At 31.2% G+C, this 23005-nt stretch overlaps 2 protein-coding genes and 1 non-coding gene across 3 annotated transcripts; all 3 read left to right on the plus strand.

The window, feature by feature from the left end:
- Positions 1-340: 340 nt before the first annotated feature.
- LOC25487304 (protein CUP-SHAPED COTYLEDON 2) lies at positions 341-2682 on the plus strand. Its single transcript, XM_013609196.3, has 3 exons — positions 341-708; positions 787-1070; positions 1715-2682. The coding sequence occupies exons 1-3, from the start codon at positions 501-503 to the stop codon at positions 2366-2368; spliced, it is 1146 nt and encodes a 381-aa protein (XP_013464650.1). The 5' UTR covers positions 341-500; the 3' UTR covers positions 2369-2682.
- Positions 2683-18240: 15558 nt separating this feature from the next.
- On the plus strand, positions 18241-21108 carry LOC25487305 (D-amino-acid transaminase, chloroplastic). The gene is made up of 5 exons (XM_013609197.3): positions 18241-18548; positions 18714-18766; positions 19313-19488; positions 19688-20361; positions 20784-21108. The coding sequence occupies exons 1-5, from the start codon at positions 18515-18517 to the stop codon at positions 20879-20881; spliced, it is 1035 nt and encodes a 344-aa protein (XP_013464651.1). The 5' UTR covers positions 18241-18514; the 3' UTR covers positions 20882-21108.
- Positions 21109-21343: 235 nt separating this feature from the next.
- Positions 21344-21539, plus strand: LOC112419540 (U2 spliceosomal RNA). Its single transcript, XR_003009673.1, has one exon. It is a non-coding gene; the product is annotated as a U2 spliceosomal RNA (small nuclear RNA).
- Positions 21540-23005: the final 1466 nt, after the last annotated feature.

Here is a 23005-nt window from a genome sequence, read left to right on the forward strand (position 1 = left end):
AAACCCTAGCTACCCCACTCTCTCTCCCTCGTACATCATTTTCTCTCTCCTTCTTCATCTACGTGGATTATTATGTATGATAGGGTTTATGTCAGAGAGTAGAGAGTAGAGAGAGAAACATACAGGACACTGCAGACAAAGAAAAAAGATAAACAATACACATATTTTCCAGCCATATCATACACCTTATATTATAATATTAAATATTTATATTTTTTTTTTATTTTTTTTTTAACTTTTTCTTTCTGCTACTTGATTCATCAAATCCCTATGAAAAAAACTTTATAAAGAAGAAAAAGTGCAACCCTTTCTCTTTCTCTTTATCATAATCTTCTTTCACTATTTTGCTTTCACTCTTTTTCCTATATAATGATAAGCCATTAAGATCGTTTCACTCTTCAAGATTCTCTATTTCTTCTCTTCTTAAATTCTCATTCTTCTCTTCTCTTTCAAAACACTTTCATTCTCTTTTTTCTTCACTTCTCTTTTCAATTTCTCAAATGGAAAGCTTCTTCCACCACCATCATAACATGAACAACAACAGTAATAACAACAGTGATGCACATTTACCACCTGGTTTTCGTTTCCACCCAACTGATGAAGAACTCATCACATTCTACCTTCTCAAAAAAGTTCTTGACACCACTTTCACTGCAAGAGCCATAGCTGAAGTTGATCTCAACAAGTGTGAACCATGGGAGCTACCAGGTAACTAATTATCAATTATTTTTCTTTATGAATCCATATAAAGTTAAATTTTCTAACACTTTGTTTGGTTTTTAACAGAGAAAGCTAAGATGGGTGAGAAAGAATGGTACTTCTTCAGTCTACGTGACAGAAAGTATCCAACTGGTTTGCGTACAAATAGAGCAACAGAAGCTGGTTATTGGAAAGCAACTGGGAAAGATAGAGAGATTTATAGCTCAAAAACTTACTCTCTTGTTGGTATGAAGAAAACCCTTGTTTTCTATAGAGGAAGAGCTCCTAAAGGTGAAAAAAGTAACTGGGTTATGCATGAATATCGCCTTGAAGGAAAATTTGCTTATCACTTCCTCTCTAGAAACTCTAAGGTACTAATTTTTCTTTCATTTCTTCATCATAGCTATTTTAATTTAGTGAATTTCAAGTGTTTTGTAGTGTAGTACTTTGTTGTAATTATTTGTATATGAGCCGCATTTTGATCCTTTCAAAAGACTATGAGAGATAGGTGGAATCTTGTTTTGCTTAATAGGCTTGTATATGCATTGGTTTCATTTATCAATGTTGATGATTTATCTCGATTAGGATTTTTTGTACTTTTTGAGATGAATGATTACTGCAGAGAATTAATCAATCTTGACACATCATTTACATGTTAATGGTTATTACCCTATGGTGCATGTAAGAGTTTCCTATCACACTTTTGTGAATACATGAGTTTGCATGGGAACCATAACCATTCACATTCATTTTTCAAAAACTATTTTGCTTATGCTTAAAACTAGTATGTACGTATATCACTGCCATTTTCACCACAGTTTTCATTTTGCATAGGGTTTAGTTTATCATCATCAATTATCATTAACTACCTACAAAATATTAATGCTTCCATGTTCAGCTTTTTCTACCAAAATCTCACTTTATAAACAGTTACATAATAAGTTAATAACATGCTTTTGAATTTTGTTTTCATTATTATAACTAATTCTTACATCTATTTTTTGAACTTATGAAGGATGAATGGGTCATTTCACGTGTGTTTCAAAAGAGCAACACTGGAAATGGAAGCACCACCGTGACAGTTGCCACCACAAGTGGTGCAAAAAAGACCAAAATAGCCTCAAACTCAGCCAGTAACAACAGCATGAGTCTTTGTCCTGAACCAAGTTCACCTTCTTCAGTTTACCTTCCACCTCTTCTTGATTCATCTCCCTACACCGCCGCTAGCACCGCCTCATTCAACGGTGGTCAAATGTGTAACTACAACAGCTCCAACAACAACACTGATCTAAAGGAGCACGTGTCCTGTTTCTCCACAACATCTACAACATCAAATGTTGTCTCTGTTCACAACAACTTCAACAGCAACAGCAATGGAAGTTTTGATCTTGTTTCACCTTCTATGAATGCAACAATGGATCCTTTTGCAAGGTTTCAGAGGAATGTCGGTGTTTCTGCTTTTCCTAGCTTGAGATCACTACAAGATAATCTTCAGCTTCCTTTCTTTTTCTCCTCGGCCGCCGCGGCGCAGCCTTTTCCCGGTGGTGGTGATATTCTTGGTGGCTGGGGGATGCCATCGGAGGAGCAAAGGGTGGTGGTTGACAGTGGTGGTGGTCTCAACATGGGAGGATTAGGTTCTTCTGAGCTTGATTGCATGTGGAACTATTAATTAAGGATTATGATTAGTAGATTTAATTATTTGTCTATGATTTCAATCAAATATTTTAATTAGGATTTAACTTGTTTAAGGTTGCGTAGGTTTGATTGTACTAGATTGTTGTTACTACTAGGTTTTGGTGTTTCCAAGGGTAGTTTTGGAATTGTGTTTTGTTATGTGTTAGGGAGCCATAGGATGTACCTATGGTGGATATTTATAATTTATTATTATAAGCATGTGTTATTTAGAAGTGTTTGAATTCTGTATTTTTAAATTGACTAAAGTACGTCTATGTTTTTTATTTTGTTGTGTGAGAGATGCAGATGACAAGGGTCAAAGGGGTTTCTTTGGATAATTAGTTTAAATACTAATTGTTTTTTTATTATATATAAGGAGTATTTTTTTTGGGGATCTATGAAATATTCAACAATAAGAATATTACTACTACAAAGGCCATTTTAGCCTTTTAAAAGGTACCTTATTAAAATAAGAGTATTTTAGCCATTTTAGCTTGCATCAAGTTAACTTATTAATTTATAAGGAGAAACATAACAATTTATAATGCAAATTTAAGACTCAATTCAACTAAACATATTAGATAAAATGTTGTGAAATTGTGTTATTGAAAATTATTGAAGATAATTGAGTTGTTGGTTCAATAATAAAGTTATCTAAAATAATATATGCAGTTTTTTCCCGTATTTATTAGAGTCTTACTCAAAAACTATATATACAAGCTAGAGATATAAGGTTAGTATATAAGACTACTAGACTATTAATTGTATTGTACAAATTTGACTAACGGTTTGTGTAGGCAGGTAGAAAGCTTATCAATAAATTTGAAGCATCCATTTAGAAACGATATTAAACGTCTTACTCTTACCCCTCTCTCTCATGTCTTCCCAAATATTTACCTTTTTTGTGTTTGGGTGAATTTGATTACAGCTCCAGCCAGTGCTTTTTATATCATGCATGGGTGAGGAAATACATGGAAAGGAAAGTGTCATAGTACACCAATTCAATATAAATGATCTTGAACTTGTTTAGTTGAATAAAACTATGATAATCTGTTACTACTTCTGAAATTTTATAAAACCTATTTTAAAATTGTATAAAAATATAATGTGTGATATTTGTACAACTAATTTTGGACAACATTTGTGATAGCCAATTTTCCTCTCTTTTTATTGGATAAGAACAATAGAGAGAGAAAGAAAAAGAGAGAATAAAAATACACGTGAATATAAAATAGAGAGTTGTTTCAAAAGTTATTACAAAGTGGTTGTACAAATATCATTATAAAACCTATTATTTTAAATATAGTTATATTTTTGTTCCAAAACTTAATAAATATTAACTTTGAGATATATGGTTGACTAATGAATGATGTTAAGGGCTTGAATGATGTTAAGGTCTTTAATATAATACTTCTAACTTATTATGAGATCAAAACAAAAGAGAATTGTAGAAGAAATTCATTGTATTTTTTATTGATCCATGTACACCAGTTCTATATAAAATGAGATTGTACTATGTGACTTGTTCAGTGAGAGTTACCTACTGTAACTAAACTCATAACATTGAGTGTAACTTTTAGCTATTATGACTGAAGTCAAATTCTCATAACATCTTCTACTTGCTAGGTTGAGTCCATATAGGGACTTTAGCAACTTGTGGACTTAGTTAGGTGATGACAGAAAATCATACAGTGTTTAGCTCTTTTTTAGAGTCATTTTAGAGTTAAAGTAGCAAGTTTATTTCTATTTAGTTAATTTTTGTAAAGGATTTGATATAAAGTCAAGGAAGGGAAAATATGAAAAAATAGCCCGAAAACCATTAAAAAAAACACTCCGATCGGACGACTTCACGACCATATTATGTTTTTTATAAGTTTATCATGATTGATTCTTTAAGCATATGTCGTTATAGACGTTTTGGTGAGAACAAACGGAGCAAAGAGTGAAGAAAAGAGCATGACCAAACCTTGACCATGCTCTGAAGTGTCGAAACCAATTGTTGATATTTAGTTGTTGTTTTCAAAGTTCAATGCAACATTAATTGATGATTTATCAATAATACTCTTGGTTATTTGTTGTAAAAAGAGAAATATTTGAAATAATATGATAAATTAATAAAAAATGGTATAGCAAGAAAGAGAGATACCATGGTATTAAAAGTAATTTTTTTTATTAGTTCTTGATACATATAAGATGTCAAAAGCGAAAAGAAGAAGTAAAATGGAATAAAAGAAGTGTTTGTTATTAAAGGTTTAAATATGTTTGTCCTTATGAGTTTAGCTCAGTTGATATGGATAATGCATAAAATATGAAAGGTCCGGGTTCGAATCTCAGCCACCACCAAAAAAAAGAAAAGGGTTAAATATGTTTTTGGTCCCTATAAATATACAAATTTTTCGTTTTAGTCCCTCTAAATTTTTTCTTCAACTTTTAGTCCCTATAAAATTTTCAATCAACTTTTGGTCCCTATTTTTAAGTTAACTTTTGTATTTTTTTAATGAAATTATGCATAAATGTGTAGAATATTGTAAAATATTTTCCCAAAATAAATTAGAATTTTTTAACAAAACATAAATTAAATATGAATTTTTAACCGTCAAAAATATTAAAAAATTATATTCAATTCATGTTTTGTTAAAAAAATTTAATATTTTTTGGGAGAGATTCTTGTAATATTATGAATTTGTTTGCATAATTTTATTAAAAAATATAAATTCTACATATAAATTTACTCTAAAGGAGAGATTAAAAGTGAAGATGAAATTTTTATTAAGGACTAAAAGTTGAATTTTTTTTAGAGAGATTAAAACGAAAAAAAACATATTTAACCCGTTATTAAAATAGGCAAAGTCAAGAACCTTTTATATAGAACACAATTCATGGCTACATATTTATATATAATAATTTTTATCGATAATGTTGCGATGAACTCAGTCCCCTTATGTCGAGTCCTTGTGAACTTAGTTCAGTCGGTAGGGACAATATATAATATATGTAAGGTACGAAGTTCAAACCTCGGTCACCACAAAAAAATGTCCCCACATGTCGAATTAATAATTGACGTATGTGAGTTTTAAACTTGAATTGAGATCTCCTTTTCCACGTATGAGAATTTAGCTAAACTTTCAAGGCTAAAATCTTCCCTAATTTGATAAGCTTTGTTATTTGAACAACCAAAAGACAACTTTTAGAACAATCATAAGTTTACAAAGAAAATATGTATTGCCCCGGAAATTAAAACAATAAAAAGAGAAAATAAAAATATAATGTGAATCAAAACAATAGAAAAATAAAATAAAAATATTATGTGAGTATAAAAACAAAAATTGTCACAAAATGGCTATATAAATATTATTATTATTTTAAAAAAAAAATGGATTTTTTGAGAATTTGGTATTCTAATATTTACATTTGGTATTTTATTCAAATATCATTTTTCAGTTAATAGAGAGAGTGAGTGCAGTATTAGAGATAAATTTAAAATGAGTTAGATTAAATACATATAAACCATCATAAATTTGGGAGGAATGCTCTTAATTTAACCATTGAAAAATGTGGTCCATGGTGGACCAATTTTCTTACGGGTCAAATTCATACGGAACCGGCAAACCTATGACCTTTGTCGAATTGCTGCACTATTTCTTTGCAATCTATTTGCAGGATTGGCCAATACTATCATGGTTGAGGACCTTTCATGTTAAGGTCCTAGCTCACAGTGATTTCCAAAAATTTCTTCATGAATCTCCCTAGCCACATGTTCTGCTTCATGTTCTTCAAGACATAATAGTTAAGGTTCGAAAGATTCATGTATAATTTGTTAGCAATGACAATGTAATTGTCTCGTTAAAGAGGTAGTCCTATAATTTCTAGATACATTAAGTTAGACTAATGGCCACCATACACACTTTTGTTTCTAAAATTGATGGTACTTGCAAGGATTGAAAAACTATAGAATTATGTTAGTTATATGCTTTCGTATTTCCCAGTTTGATAGTTCGTCTGCTTTGGTGTTTTCTCCTCGGCAGATGTGATTAAGAAAAATTCTTTGAACTCTTGCATGAGTGTCTTGAATTTCTCCATGTAACTGATTAGGGCTTCTTCTATGGCCTAATATTCGCAATTGAACCGGTTAGAAACGAATTCCGAATCACTGTTAATTTGAAAGTGAGATACTCCCGTTGGTTGCAATCTTTGTCTCTAGGATTGCTTTAGATATTGTTCAATTTGTTTAGAGAAAGCAATATAGCTAACATGATGGTCATAAGGATCTCATTCAAATCGGATGACCATTAAAAAACAACTTTTTTTTAATTGGTGGGGCACTCAACTGATTTGAATGCGTTCCTTTTTTCTTAAGATAATGGTCATCAAGGAGTGCATTTAAATCCAATGACCATCGAAGGAACAACTTTTTTTTTTCTTATCAACTTTTTTTTGAAAGAAATATAGAATATCAGGAATATTAAGACTAATGATCATCCGATTTGAATGCGTTCATTAAGCTACGAACAACTTTTTTTTTATCCAAGAGTTTTTTAGTGTCAAATGCGGTAGAGTATGTCGGTACTGTTGAATTTCATATGTTGAGATGAGATGATCTTTAGAGATGGCACATGGGGTAAAGCTCGACGCTATGCCAATCTTTTTGCCGAGGTGGCCACCTCATATATGTTTGAGGGTGCCTCGCTATTATGCATGTTGTTCCTTTCAAGGTAAGCTTTCTTGCATGATTTTTTTATGAAATAACATACCTCTTAAAACATCTACAATGAAGACATCATTTTTGAATATTTAAATGGGCTTCAGGTGTACACATCACTCATTTATGAAATAACATAATAATACCTAATAAACATTCAATCTCTTCAATATAAACAAGAGCTACCGAAAGAGAGAGTGCTACATGAAACACCTTTTCTCAATGAGTACATTTTTTCTTGGCTCTACAAGGGTTTTCAAAAATTTAAATACGCAGTGACACTTGTATGTACAAAATAATCAAAACATCATACTCTTCTCAATAGCTAGCTCCACCAAATTAAGGATACATACGATTTTCATATGTTTTGTTACATTTAATAAGTGGTTGAAGAAGGTGAGGTAGCCAGGGGATGGCCTTGGTTGATTTTCACGTGGGGGTTCTGATAGCTAGTTTTAGACTACTTGATAAGTGAGAACTATAGCTAGCTACCTATCTACTTGTGGAAGGGACAAATTTAATGCACTTCCTATTAACATTGTAAATATTTTTTTACTTAGCCTTGTTTGAACTTTAGAGCAGGTAGTGCAGTGAACCTCTAAAAGCCAATAATATCAGCAAGTAACCTTTTTCAAACTACTCATCAATCCATTCAAACCCTTACCCCTGGTTGGCCCCCTCCCTATTGTGTCCTATTGTCTAAAGATTGCAACAGTTACATTATTGTAAGTGTAGTGATGCAGATGATGCCATCCAACAGCATGAAAATGGAAAGTTGGATAAAAAAACACTTTGAAAAATTGGTGCTTGGCATTGGTATGGCTAAACGATATTCAATGATGATAACATTGATGTCTCTAATTGAGCGATTGTTAGTGATAATCACATAGTAAAAGCATAGAACTTTTTACTAATAAAGCAAAGGAAGCTAACATCAATTTATCTTGAAAAATGCTGACTTGTGCCCTTCAGACACATGTTAAGAAATCTAGAATGATTTTTTTTTTTAGGAAATTGTACTAATTTATTTCTCTGGAGATTGAAAATTAATGTTTTGTAATAAATATTTACTATTTATGAAATTTTTAAGATATGCTCTAAGAGTACATGTTAGCGTGACACATTTATTTTACATTGATGTCTCTAAATTATTTTATTTTTGCGATAGAAACCAAAGGAAATTTGAACTATAGGAAGGGTTAGTGTTCCACATGTGACGAACGAATGTTTAAATTACGGTTGAAAAAGATGTTCATATTTAAAGTTTAATAATTTCTCTTGAGTAAAATTACTTCTTAAAAAACAAAATAAGCGCGACAATTCAAATTCACATTACCTTATCTTTCAATTGAGTTATAGAATCTCTGATGCAATTTTTTTAAACCAAAACAAAATCCCAAAAGGTGCATCTTGATCGATTCGAAAGTGAACTAAACCCAATTTATCTAAAATTGTTGTGTCTATGATGAATCTGGAAGTGATTTAATATGTATCACAATGACTCCATAAATCTCATAATATTTTTTGTTATTTAGATTGATCTCGGACTTGATTTTGAATTTTTTACGGACAAATGTTAGTGGTTAGTTGGTTATAACAATTGAAAATTAATGTTACTATATTATAAGAAATCAAACACTTGACTCTACAACATCCAAACTCATATCATTGGACTACACTTTTGGAAATGATTAAAGGTTTGTATATTAAATTTTAGCTTATATTTTTTAGTAACAAGTGCTTTTTGCTTAAAAATATCATATTTTTATGAGAAATACTTGAATGCACGACAATTTGTTTTGTGCCAAATGTACGACAGTACAAAATGCTTTCATTTTAATTTTTGTTTGACATAAAATGATCAATTTAATGTCTAGGCAATTGATTTGTTTATGAGAAGTTACATTACAACTCATTTTTGCCACTTTTCCACACATCATCAAGTCTGGATTTTATTGTCTTATATCTTTTTTGTCTTATTAAGTGTTGCACTTTAGTAATTGGTTCAGGATAAGTATCAACATTCAAATACTTGGTGTTGTTAAAGTGTTATGTGAATTAAGTATTTACATAGGAAGTGTTAGATTTGTTTTAATTGGGTAAATTGTTTGTTGTTTTATCTTTCGTGTGTGAGATGTGTTGTGCTATATAGCATGGCTCTATTTTTATTGATTATGTATCTTAACAATCATACTAAAATTTGATTTACCATTAAAAATATAATTCTTTCAATCGAGGATTGGAATATCAATTTGATACGAAGTTCATAGTCATTTTTTCATATAAAAAATCAAATGAAATGATACTAAATTAAGGAAAGTAGGAAACACATAATTTGGTAAAAAGAATTAAGTTACATAGATTCAAATACTCCAAAATAGAATAAAAATGATTGCACCCCCATTATTTGCTTCCCAACAACGAAACAAACATCGTTTCCAGTTCTAACAATATTCACCAGACTGAAAATACAGTTCCACTAACAAAACCATCATAGTGCTATGTACTTATAGCCTTAGCAAAGGGAAATTGCTTTGCTTGATTGGTTGCAAAAATTTATCATAATGATAGTGATGATGAAATTGGACAGTATGTCCTTTATTTAAGGTACATTAAGGTTGAAATTGGATATATGTGATATGTGCATGATTGAATAAGCAATGAGTATAGCACCAATTTTGGTTTGAGTTATATATTGAACGTTATGTATATGGACAAAGAATTAAAGAGCAGCCAGCTGCGTGTGCATGAAAATAGAATACCACGGGGTGTACAATACTTTGGACTTTTTCATAATTTAATTTAAGATCTTATGGTCACACTCTTTATAATGATTTTGTGATGGCTTTGAAAAATAAGGTAAGGAATATTAAGTAAGTGCTAAAGGCCAAACGCCAAAAGCTTAGGTTTGGAACTTATACAAACATAATGGAATCATGAGCTTCAAAACTAAGGTGGTTTTGAACTTTTTTTTACTAGGGTTTTTTTTATATATAGTTTTCATTATTTTTGGTCTCATTATGGAACCACAAATTTTCTTTCAGCTTTTTTCTTCATTGATGTAGAAAGGGTTCAATCACTTTTTTAGTTCTTCACATCATCCAACTCTTTTTTTCCCCTTGTGGTGAATTATAGAACATGATTCCTAGTAGTACTCCCGGCCCTTATGATGGCTTTCTCTTCTTTCCCTAAAAGAGTTTTTCAAATGGGACAAAAAAACAGAAGATAGGAGGGACTTGTTCGATTTTTTTCTTTTGTTGAAATGGTTTTTCCAAAAACATGACATTTAGTTTAAAGAGGGTAGAAATTTGTTCAAGTAGTAAGTTAGAGCTTTAACAAAATCCCGGTGGTTTTGAACCAGTGTAAGTTTGACAAAAACTACATACTAAAACTTTGACAAAATCACAATATGTCACCGTACTCGCTTCAAATTCCATACAATTAATTTGTAAAATAGACTTGACTCCACATTTTTAAAAAGGAATTACGAAAAACAATGATGTTTATTTATTTATTTAAATAGTTTTTGTTTTCAAAAGATTTTATCTTATAATATCAATATCACTATTGAGAAAACCAATGTTTTATTTTAACCTTTCATAGAATACTATTGAGGTAAAAGATTATAGGAGTTGAGAAGCTAAAAGTTTAGAGTTCGAATGTTGACAAATGAGAAAAATTTCTAACATAATTAACCCCGTCATCCTTCAAAAAATATATATTAGCTCGTCGTTAAAAAATTATTTCGAAAGAAGTCTAATGAAGTATTTTTTTTTTAATATTCTTCTTTTTTTTTAGGGAAATTGTAATGAAGTATTGTAAGTTGAAAAATATTTACCTAAATATGAAAAAAAAAATATCATGAGAAACTAAATATTAAGTAGTAATTTTTTTTAAAGAAACGATAGGTAGTACATGACATGTCCCACTCTTAATTTTTCTCTTATCTTTTACAGCCGGCCAAAGTGAAACAAAAAATCTAGAAACTAAAAATTAAAGGCTCAATATGACCAAGAAGACCTAAAAGTAGACCTAAGTGGAGCAAGCCATGTAGAAGGGTCCATATGGAGTTCAATGTCGAGCAATCGAGCATCATTGGACCACCCTTTCACACTCAAATAGAAGAAATTGTTTACTTCAATTAGATTCTTATTTTTGAAAAGTCTTCAATTAGAATTAAGATCGGACTTTGAAACAAGTATATTAAAATCTAACTTAGTCTTAGTTGTTTCACAACCAACCCAATTCAACAAATTATTTTGAGAGATAAATTTATTATAAGTGATAAAGTTTTTCATAAAATCAAGTTCCTTAACACCAATGTCTGATTTCAAAACAACTAGGAGTTCCACAATAACTTACATGATACTATGAAATGGAAACAAAATTTAAAAACTAGAAAACATCTAACATATTGACCATTCCAAAATTGTTTTTTCCTTCATATCTAAAGGAAAAATGCGCAAAAAATAGAAAGGAAATGATGTTGATAGAGTCAATGGATGGTAGGATTGTGTATTGAAAATTAAATTTCGTGAAAATAATTATGTTATGGAGTGGTTTTAAGTTAGAGTGTTAGAAAAGTTGCATGAGTTTTAAAATTCCGGTCACACACATATACATATATTCTTTAAAAAAAAGTGTATATATATATGGGAATGAGTGGGGGACTTTTTCCCATTCTAATTCTACCTTTCATTTAAAGTATTTTATTTACTATTTTATCCATTTAATAATATTATTTAAATTAATTAAAAAATAGTTCAATTTCATTAAAATATGAACTACCTCACTACAATATATTATCATAAAATTATATAAAGGAAATACAAGATTTTAGGCTGGATCTTTCATTATTCCAATTATATATGATTAAACAAATTTCCTATAATAATGTTATATTGTTGGTGTCATTGAAAAGGTAAGAGTTTATATTATATTTTCTATATTGTTATGCAAATGAAAAGGATAAACATTTTTACGGTAAGTCACAAACATCTATACATATAATTTTAATCAAATTCTAAATTTCATAAAAAATATTATTTATAATTACATGCGTTAATGCAATAAAAAAGCGAACAAATGAGCATAGAGTGTCCGTCGGAACGCTAGATTAAAATAACAAAACTTTGGACATTATGAATTGTAGAACAAAACTTTAATTGTGTGCATTACCATATCCACTCTCTCTTCCCCCTTCTCTCTTGTGAGCCGTCACCAAAACCCTAGTTTCTTCTCCTTCATCCATCAAAAACCGATGATCCCTCTAACTCGTTTTTTCGAATTCCCTTTTATTGAAATAAGTGATGTTCACATTTATTTCATTTTTTCTTTCGTGAGCAACTGATACACCTCCCTGACAGTATAACCTTTTCCGGTGTTAGAAGCCATTTCCATCTATCTTCTGAATCATCTTGCAAAAAAAAATGTTAGATAGCAACTCACTACACTCTCCATCATCTCCTCCTTCCACACAAATATATGAATAGACATATTAAAATATATATCTTTGTGAACGTGTAAATAGGGTTAATACGACCAAATGAGATAGTGATAAATAAGATCTTGTTAATCAGTGCCCTTGGAACAAAGGTTAAGAAATATACAAATATAAATTTTGTCTTGGAAATATAAGATATTACTTTTGATAAAGTAATTATTACATAACATTTTTTTAATAAAAACTTATTTATTTTGGATGCTTAATCATTATCCTTATGGCACAGGTTCTAATAAGTATATATTCACACATTAAGAACCTCTCGACTGATCTATTGGACATTTCAACTCATCATGGATCAATGGTCATTCATATAATATAAGTAAACAACCCAAATTAATAATATTCATTTATTTATAATTAATTTATTGCATTATTATAAAACAAAATTTAAATAGTTGCTATAATGATTTATTATTTTAATTATTGATTAATACTTATATAATATTTTCAAGGCCTTGTCGCATATATTTTAAATATTATTTATAAGTATTTTTTTTTATAGGTTAACCTTCTGATTCTCAATCGTAAGTGACTCTAATAATTCAGAGTTTTGTCGGGAGATAAGTAACGTATGATTACAAAATTATTTATAATTATCTATTAAGTAAAATTGGGGATTTTTTCAAAATAAATTTTGTCTGTTATTTATTGTTTTAGTTTCTTAACTTGTGTCCGTAGAAAAAGTGGCATGATCCTATTTTTCATCTCTATTTGATCTTCTTATTTTATAAACATGAACTAGTTCACCAAAAGAGAAGCAGGAACTTACTGAATTGGTGTGCTGCAACATGTGCTCATAAATTATTGCAACGTGGTTTTAAAAGATACTTGATCATGGAAGCAACATTTGCATTCCAAGCATTATATGCCATTACCTCCAATTCAACTCTGCAACCAAATCATATTGATCACTATAACTTACAATTTAAATGAGAAACATATATATGAATTTGACTAATAATTAATGTAACGCTCTAGTTGTTGTTTTATTTATTTTAATTTATTTAGAGTCTTGTATGTGATTTTAAATAAATTTGGTGATTTATGTGATGTGTTGTATTTTATTATATAGTTTATTTTATAATAATTAGACTAAGTGAGAAATTAATATTATATTGGAGTTTAGGGAGTTAATTAATATTTAATAGAATTAAGGGGGAGTTAAATGAAAATAAGGGGAGTTAAGTAAATGGGAAGTTAGGAAGATAGAGGTCAGAAGCATTTTACGTGAAAACTGTCAAGTTGGGAGAGAAGGGAGAGAAGAGCAAGTTAGGCCAAGGAACCAAATTGCTGTGCATTTCTTTCAATTGAATTAAGGTAAGGGTGAGTTTTACTTCAGTAGTATAGATATGAAATTCTGAATTGGAGTTTAACAGGTTTTTGGTGGAAATTGAGAAATTGGGTCTAAGATGAATTAATGGTTTTTGGGGTAGATATTGCTGTTCTGATGTTAGAATTAGGTTCTGGTTGCATAGGACACTTCATTGTTTATCTGTAAACTAATTTGGGGAGTGATTTGGAGGAAAATGGGATTTTGGGGAAAAACCTGTTTTCTGCCCATACAAAAGTTCATCGCTCGCCTCGCGAGTAGCTTGTGCTCGCCAAGGCGAGTGAGCAACTTCATAGCTCGCCTCGCAAGCAGACCAACTCGCCGTGGCGAGTAACCCAGTTGAAAACATGATTTTTGAAGTGTTGTTATAAGCTGTAATATGGATAGTTTTATGTGCCTACATGATTTTAGAGAGGTCTGGGACAATTTTCAGATTAAAAAGATGAATAGGGAACTTAAAAATGAAGATTTAGTGAGAAAAATGTCAAAACTCCCGAGAGCACCTTATTTTCACTCGCCTCGAGTTCGCCTTGAACTCGCCATGGCGAGCAACCCGTTTTATGAGTTCGCCATAGCGAGCAGATGTGCTCGCGAGGCGAGTAGCCCAGAACCTGAGGGGTTTATTCTGTTTTGAATATTGTTGAATGATGTTGATGTTTGAGCATTGTTATGTTTAATTGTGCACCTTCTTCTGGATTGCTGGATTACTGATTGTTGATATTGATAATGACTGTGATGTATGTTGTATTTGCTAAACCATATATGTTGATAAATTCCGGAGTCATATGAGAATGTATGCATGGTCAAGTTGTATGTAGATATACACAAGTGGGTGCATAGCATATGCATAAACAGCGGGAGGACTCATGTCCTGGAGCACTAGTTGTTCACAACGTGAGGGCTTCGGTCCTGATGAATGCTTTAACCATTCAAAAGCGGTGAGGGCTTCGGTCCTGTTTTGGTACCACATGCATAATTGCATTTATTGAGGGGTCTTAGTGGTGTCGTCATGTCATGCATGAGTCTTTGTTGTTGGTTGTAATTGCCATATTGATGATGATGATGATGTTGTTGATGAATATATATTTATACATATACTATGATGAATTGATTTGAAGATGATGATGTTGCTTTGTGAAATATATATATTTATATTTACAAGATGACGTATTGATGTTTAATAAGGTGTTAGATTCAATTGACGATTTTAATATCTATATTTTATTGTTGTGAATCTCACCCCTTCTGCTTGAAAATGTTGCCATTTCTATGGGTAACTTGCAGGTGATCCTGAGTAGTCGGTGGTGGCTCAAGTGTCGTGTCTAGGGCTTTGATACGTGGGATGAGATTTCTTATTGTTTTCTTTCCTATGTATCAATTTTTGGAACATGATGATGTGGCCCTATGATTGTTTAGATTTCTTTGATGAGGCTTTTATGCCAGGATAATTTGATGGAGAATTTAACCGTTGTCGTTGTTGTTTTAAATGCAAATATTCCGCTGCAAGATTAATGATGTTTTGAAAGTGGTTTAATTAAATAGTTCATATGTTATTTAAGAAATTTTGAAAATGTAATGTAGCATACCCGTTTGATGTTTAACTCTGATGATTATTTTATATTTAATATATTTGGGATATCGGGGTGTTACAATTAATAAGAGCTTCATATTAACTACACCAACCAACAACATACTAATTCATTATGCTAATTAACCAAAATACTAAATGCACCGTTAGTAACTAACACTGCATGTGCTTCAGTTCAACTAGCAGTGACATATAAAATGCATGATGGTCATGAACAAGAGAATTGCGACAACAAACAAAGTTATAGTTGCATAATAAAATACAGCAACCTACTAAATTTAAAACCAGCATGCCAAACCATGATAAACCTCATTTACCTATCATGCAGAAACCAATAAATAGCATTCACCATTTAGGATCATACGCTGAATTGAGTCTGCTATAACAATCCCAGTCAGAAAAGAGTGACCAACCACATTCAAAGTAATCTTATTATATGGAGCAACCAAATGTACCAAACAATTGTGTGTCATTTTGATGTTTAAGCAATCTTAAATGTTTACTATTTGGAGAAAAGTACCATGCAACATATGTTTTCCTAAGCGGGAGAGTGCAAAAGAAAAATATAAATATATGAAATTATGTAGAAAAAATGAAATAGTTATATCATATAGAGAGTAATGTTCTCGGTTGATAACTATCTCTATCAAGCTGTGTAAAAGGAAAGGACAGGCAGTAGAACGATTTATTGAATGGTTATGAGGTTAGTTGTGTGTCAAAATATGATTAATGGAGTGCTAAATGGGCATTAGAAATTGTAGTGCATATAAGATGAGTTAGGGTACTACTTACATTATACAATTTACTAGAAAACTAAATAAAGCAGTAAACACACGTACAAGTTTTCTTTCTCTAGGTTTTCTCTTCTAGATTTTAAATCGAGGGGTGGTTTTGGATCAATTCTTGACCTGAAATCACCCCTCTTGATCCTTTTCTCTATATTTCAATTTAAATAAGTGATTTTCACATAGATCTAGGTTTTTTCTTTGTGATTTCATCATCTAAGTGTGGTGGTTTGTTGTTCGTCGTCTTGTGCGGCGCTGTTTGATTTTCCGTCTTCTTACGGTGTTCATCTGATTCATATTGAAGATCGATTATTCAATCAAAGATTTGGGCGTCAACGTTGCAGATCCGGAGGCCATGGATATTACGGTCACTTTAATTTTATCATATATTTTTGTATGCATTATGCCGTTATATGCTATTAACTTGGATGTTGTGAGTATGTTCGCAGATTCATCCTTTACGATTTTAGATGTAATCTCTCGATTTGAATGAATGAATATCATTTTGTTTTTGTCAACAAAAAAAAAGATGAGTTAGGGTGTGTCTCATTTATTAAAAATGAAAATTAAAGATGATTAAGGGCGTGTCTATTTTTTATTAAATGAAAATCGGTTGACAAATATTGTATGCATAATACGCGAACGGAAATAAAAATGTTGTCTTGGAAATCATACATCCATTTTATTAAAAGTTAAATTTTTTTTTTTTCAATACAATGTTTATATTTTTTAGACTCCTTTATATGTGTTCTTCAAAAAATATGTTAGCAAAACCCTTTTCAGTTTAGTTTATATGTATACGTTCGGATTGGGGATAATGCAGTGGCCGAGTAGTAGCAAAAAGTGGGGTGAGAATAATAGCGACCGAATATATTTTTGATATGTTGTGACATGTTCATCATGTGGACTTGTAATAATTTATGTTGCAATAATTTATGGCTGCTGCTACACACACAGACATATTACTAACCACACCTGAATTTGGCTAAAGTACTTTTTACACTAAAAAACCTCTCCCTTATTTTATTTTTTTATAATTATTTTCTAAATAACATAATGTCCTTCATACGGTCTACAATGGACCAATGCTTAAAAATTGTTTAAACTGTAGCAACTCTTGATGTCATTCTCCGTAAATAGAAAACTCTTGATATTATTCATCTTAACGAGTGAGTTGATTTATACTATGTGTCTCAAAGTAATATTAGAGCACAAATATCGGCAGTGGTATTACCAACGTGTGCATGTGTGTGTCAGTTTGGATACTGCTCGAACACTGGTAATTGATATTGTGGTGGTGGCAATTGTTTACTACGGTGCCAAGAATGGCAACGGTGCCATTCTCTTCCTTTTTCACCTTTTATCAATATTTTATTAGTTTAAAATATAAAATTGAAGTATATTGTAAGATTAGTGGGACCTATTTTAGAGTTTTTGAGAGTGGTATGGATATTTAGAAAAATGTAGTTGAGTGGTTTAAATAATTGAAAAGTGTGAAGTAATATAAAATATTATATGGGACCCATTTATACTACTCATATGGATGACATGGATGTGGGTGCTCTTAGTGTCTCAAATATCTACTTACATCGTTTTATCTTGTTTTAGTTGAATCTACGTCAATTAGGTGACCTTCTCATATATATAGAAACTCTTAACTTCTATTTGAAGTTGACAACTCCAATCATGATCAAAATTTAGAATGACTTTCAATTGGATCCCAGACACGACACAAATAATTTGACACAGAAAATAATTTTTAAAAAATGACATTATTAAAAAACTGACATGATTTATTGGAATCATGTGTTGGTGTCGGATATGTTACATATCTGACATCTAAACACGCCTGATCCGAAGATTAGATACATGTGCTTCATAGATCGCTAGAGACAATAAACCACATGTAACACTTTTCCACTAGCAACACAATGGCTAGTTATCTAATCATTATCATAATGACGCGAGATAGTGGTTTCCAATTGTATAACAACATCAAAATCTGAAAGCAGACACAGCAAAGTGTTCATTCCGTCCTAAACAAACAAACAAACAAAGGAACAAAACAAACAATAATAATTTATACAACCACCTTTGTCATGTTCTTCTGTTCTTTTCCTGCTGTTAATTAGTATATCACCACCACCACCCTTCCTTCTCTTGCTTTGTAGCTCTTCACAAAGTACACAGGTTTTTTACATACATTTGTGATTTTGACTTTTTCCTTTACTTCATGGGGAATCCTCCTGAGGCCACTGCAACCTCTGGTGAGTTGGGCTGCCTTCAGTTTTTTTGATCCTATTATAATTTGAAATTTCATTGGTTTTGCTTTACTAGTTCATATTTTGGTTGAAACTTTAGTGATTATGAATGTATAATGTTCTTGCTGTATTTGTTGTGGCTAAATTTATTTTCTTTCTTGGTGTGTACAGAGATTGAAATTGATGGTGATTTTAAAGTTCATGTGTTCTCTTCATCATCTGAGGTAAGATTTTCAGCCTTCACTTTTTTGTAGTACCATCTTATAATGATAGAATATTATAGCATCATTCAATACGAGTAGCTGACTTTACATAGTGGAATAAGAACTATGTAGCATCCACACTTCATTTTGAAAGTGTCTCTCGTGTCTGACATATGTCTTTATTTGACACTGACACGACACTAGGCATCTGGTTACATTAAATCATTTCCATTTTCACAAATCATTATAGTGTCGTTCGTTCAATACATGTAGCTGACTTCACCTAGTGGAATAATAACTATGTAGCATCGGCACTTCAATTTGGAAGTGTCTCCAGTGTCTGACATGTCTTTATTTGACACGACACTACGCATGTGGTTACATTCAATCACTTCCATTTTTTCAAATCATTACCGATGTCTGCGTCACTGCGTGTTACCATTTTAGTGTCAGTGTCGTATTCGGTGCTTCAAAAGATAAGACTTGTTGTTGTAGAGATATTCTTTGATTAACTACTACAATCAATAAATTAAAGTTTGCAAGTTTCATTGGCTTTACATTCTTCAGTTACTAGAAAAGCTACATCAAACATGGAGTTCAGTGGAGAAACAACCATATCCAGCTATGTATTCTAGTGTATATGGAGGTATCATACTTGATCCAGCAATGATGGTAATCCCAATAGATGATCACATGGTACATAGAGGCCATGGTGTGTTTGATACTGCTATTATTTTCGAAGGGTAATGCTAATTTATTTGTTTTTTTTATTGTAATAAAGCATTATTAAATCAAGTGGATGGCTTGAAGTGGTTAATGAACTTTAGTTAAGGTCGAATCTCTCAGGAACTACTAGAGTTAAAAAAAATACATTATTGGTTTTACTTTGAATGTTCATATTTTTTCTTTGATCTTGATGTTTATATTGTTTGTTTTCTCAAGGCACCTCTATGAGTTGGATGTTCACCTTGACCGTTTCTTAAGGTCAGCCTCAAAAGCAAAGATATCCTCGCCTTTTCCGCGATCAACTCTTCGCAGCATTCTAATACAACTAACGGCAGCATCAAAATTGAAGAAAGGAACTCTAAGATACTGGTTAAGTGCAGGTCCTGGAGATTTCTTATTGTCATCTTCAGGATGTCCAACACCTGCATTCTACGCAGTAGTAATTGATCATGATTTCTCTCAGTGCAAAGAAGGTGTCAAAGTGATTACTTCCAGTGTACCAATGAAGGCACCGTTATTCGCCACAATGAAAAATGTGAACTATCTTCCTAATGTACTTTCAGTATTGGAAGCTGAAGAGAAAGGTGCATTTGGTTCTATATGGATTGATGAGGTTGGTTATATTGCTGAAGGACCAAATGTGAATGTTGCTTTCATAACCCAAGAAAAGGAACTTGTTATGCCTTTTTTTGATAACATTTTATATGGTTGCACTGCTAAAAGGCTTCTTGAACTTGCACCAAAGTTGGTTGATCAAGGTGTTCTGAAAAGTGTAACAACAAAAAATATGACTGTGGATGAAGCTAGAGGTGCTGTTGAAATGATGTATGTAGGAAGCACACTTCCTGTCTTGCCTATCATCATGTGGGATGATCAACCAATTGGTGATGGTAAGTTAATGACAGAAATTGTCTGTGTCTATCTATCCTTGTTTGGCATGAAGCATTAACCTTTAATGCTTTCTTCTTATTATTTTAGAACATGAACCATGCTTATCATTATCTCACAATACATGCGATTCGTATCTCTATTGAAACAAAATTGAGCTTAACCGATATAAATCTCTAACAAGTATCTATTTTTAGTACGAGTCTCATCTTGAATATAGTCCCAGTATGCTGAATCTTAATTCATTGTGATGACATAAGTAGATGAAATATGAACTTATAATTTTTCCATCCCAATTATCTTTTACTAAAAAATTGTCGTATTTTTGTTAGTAATGTATCTTACGATTCGTAAAAAGATTCAATTCACGATACGGAAAATAGGTCTTCTGATTCACAAATCTTGATTGTCTATGTTTCTACAGGTAAGGTTGGAGAATTAACAATGTTACTTTCGGATTTGCTATGGGATGATATGGTAGCTGGCCCTGACACACAGAGAATACTTGTTCCTTATGTTTAATGAACCTACAAAATCATTTGGGAATACATGTTCCTTATGTTCCTTGTTGTATTGATTTACAATGTAGTTTCTGTTTTGTATTTGCATTATGTAGTTCAAGTGTGAACAAGTCCTTTAAGTGAAGCAATAAATAAATAGTCCTTGAAGTTTTTCATGTTGTTGTAAACAAGATTTTGCACTATAGTGTGCAGACTCATATTTGAATATTTCTATGTTCTTTGCTACTATGCATTGCATGCATTTATTTTCTAATAGTTTTGTATCTGCAACAGCAATTTTAGCATAAGTTTCCGATGATAAAAATACATTGTTTAATCTGGTGTGATATTAGATGGTTTTCTAGATTTGAGTCAAACATAGCAAGGAACATGCGTACAGTAGGAAATAGTCCCACATCGAGGAATCAAGAAAGCAACATAGAAAATGCAGATATAAAAGCAGCAGCTAGTCTACATTCAACTCATACCTTTCTCGGCCTTTTGGCTAAGATCAAGTGTAGTATCTGTTCTTATCAGTTTAATATCTGATATGTGGACCAATGGTCCACACGATATTAAATTACTTTTTTGAGGGGGAGAAGCCATTGCAGTAGCTTGCTACTCTGCTTCTCTTGTGTCGCTAATGCGTTGCACTATAGCATTAGTTTGGCGCACCTCACCAATCCTAGTTCTAAATTTTGTATATGGAATTTTTTTAAAAAAAATTTGCATTCAATGTCTTGTTGGTCCAAAGGTAAAGCAGGGCTCATTTGTTTTAGATTCTAAAAAATGGATTTTTCTTTGTATTTTTAAAAATAGATTTTTTTAGAAATTTAGTCAAAATAGTATAAGTTATTTCAAACTCATTTGGTATAAGTTAAAAATGAGATTTTGACATTCATTAACCTAAATATTCATTGTTCGAGATTTTACATAGTAAAAATTATATATTTTTTCAAAATGATATTTTTCAAAAATGATTATTCAAACGGATTTTTCATTTGAAGTTTTCCTTAAAAATTTCCTTGTTAAAAAAATGGTTAAATATGTTTTTGGTCCCTATAATTATGTCAACTTTTCGTTTTAGTCCCTCTAAAATTTTCCTTCAATTTTATAAAGTTTTCAATCTTCACTTTTAGTCCCTTTTTTTAAAGTAAACTCATATGTAGAATTCATATTATTTAATAAAATTTTCCAGAAAAATTCAAAATATTATAAGAATGACTTCAAAAAAAATTAAGAATTTTTTAACAAAACATGAATTTAATATGAATTTTTATATTGTTTATGGTTAAAAATTCATATTTAATTTGTGTTTAGTTAAAAAAATCTAATTTTTTTTAGGAATTGTTTTTAGAATATTTGACACATTTCTGCACAATTTCATTAAAAAATACAAAAATTAAATTAAAAATAGGGACCAAAAGTAGTAATTGAAAATTTTATAGGGACTAAAAGTTGAAGGAAAATTTTAGAGGGACTAAAACGAAAAATTGATATATTTATAGGGACCAAAAACATATTTAACCCTTAAAAAAATTATAACAAAAACATATTACACTACAAAAATCTATTTTGAAAAAAACTATAACAAACGGACCCTAAATTGATTGATTTTATTATCAATTTTTACATTAATTTAATGAATGATTTCCCATTCTAAAACGTATTTATTGTTAATTTTATGTTAGGGGTGGGGACTGGGGTGACGGTAAGTTAGATTTGTGAATTTGCAATGATAAGCAAATTTTGGCTGAACTTGCTTTGACCATGCACCCGAGGTTGCAATGATAAGAGATGTTAGTACTTAGTACATGTTTTGTCTTCATCATCCAAATGCTGTGTATCAAATGAAGAAAATAATTGTTCAAAATAACTTTAAATATTATTGGAGAACACGGTTATCAAGGACAAATACATTTGTTTTATAGCCCTTGTTCTGTATTTTGTTGTGGAGTTCTTACTGTCTGATAATGTACAATTGCGTAATTTAGACCATCAGATTAAAGATTAGCCCTTGTTTGATTATTGAATCCAGATAATCCATATCTGCAAATTGTCATACCTTGTTCAAGCACCGAAGAAGAATCTTTCATGTTTATTTTAATCTATGTTGCATTAACCATATTGACAGAAGGAATCAATT

Source organism: Medicago truncatula, chromosome 2 (genome assembly GCF_003473485.1).
Source record: "Medicago truncatula cultivar Jemalong A17 chromosome 2, MtrunA17r5.0-ANR, whole genome shotgun sequence".
NCBI classification, from domain to species: domain Eukaryota; kingdom Viridiplantae; phylum Streptophyta; class Magnoliopsida; order Fabales; family Fabaceae; genus Medicago; species Medicago truncatula.

Excerpts from the sequence above, each read along its gene's own strand:
- LOC25487304 (XM_013609196.3), top strand. The coding sequence starts at position 501 with ATGGAAAGCTTCTTCCACCACCATCATAACATGAACAACAACAGTAAT. Across the intron at positions 709-786 it reads TGAACCATGGGAGCTACCAG|AGAAAGCTAAGATGGGTGAG; the intron begins GTAACTAATTAT and ends GGTTTTTAACAG. Across the intron at positions 1,071-1,714 it reads TCCTCTCTAGAAACTCTAAG|GATGAATGGGTCATTTCACG; the intron begins GTACTAATTTTT and ends GAACTTATGAAG.
- LOC25487305 (XM_013609197.3), top strand. The coding sequence starts at position 18,515 with ATGGGGAATCCTCCTGAGGCCACTGCAACCTCTG. Across the intron at positions 18,767-19,312 it reads TGTTCTCTTCATCATCTGAG|TTACTAGAAAAGCTACATCA; the intron begins GTAAGATTTTCA and ends TACATTCTTCAG. Across the intron at positions 20,362-20,783 it reads TGATCAACCAATTGGTGATG|GTAAGGTTGGAGAATTAACA; the intron begins GTAAGTTAATGA and ends ATGTTTCTACAG.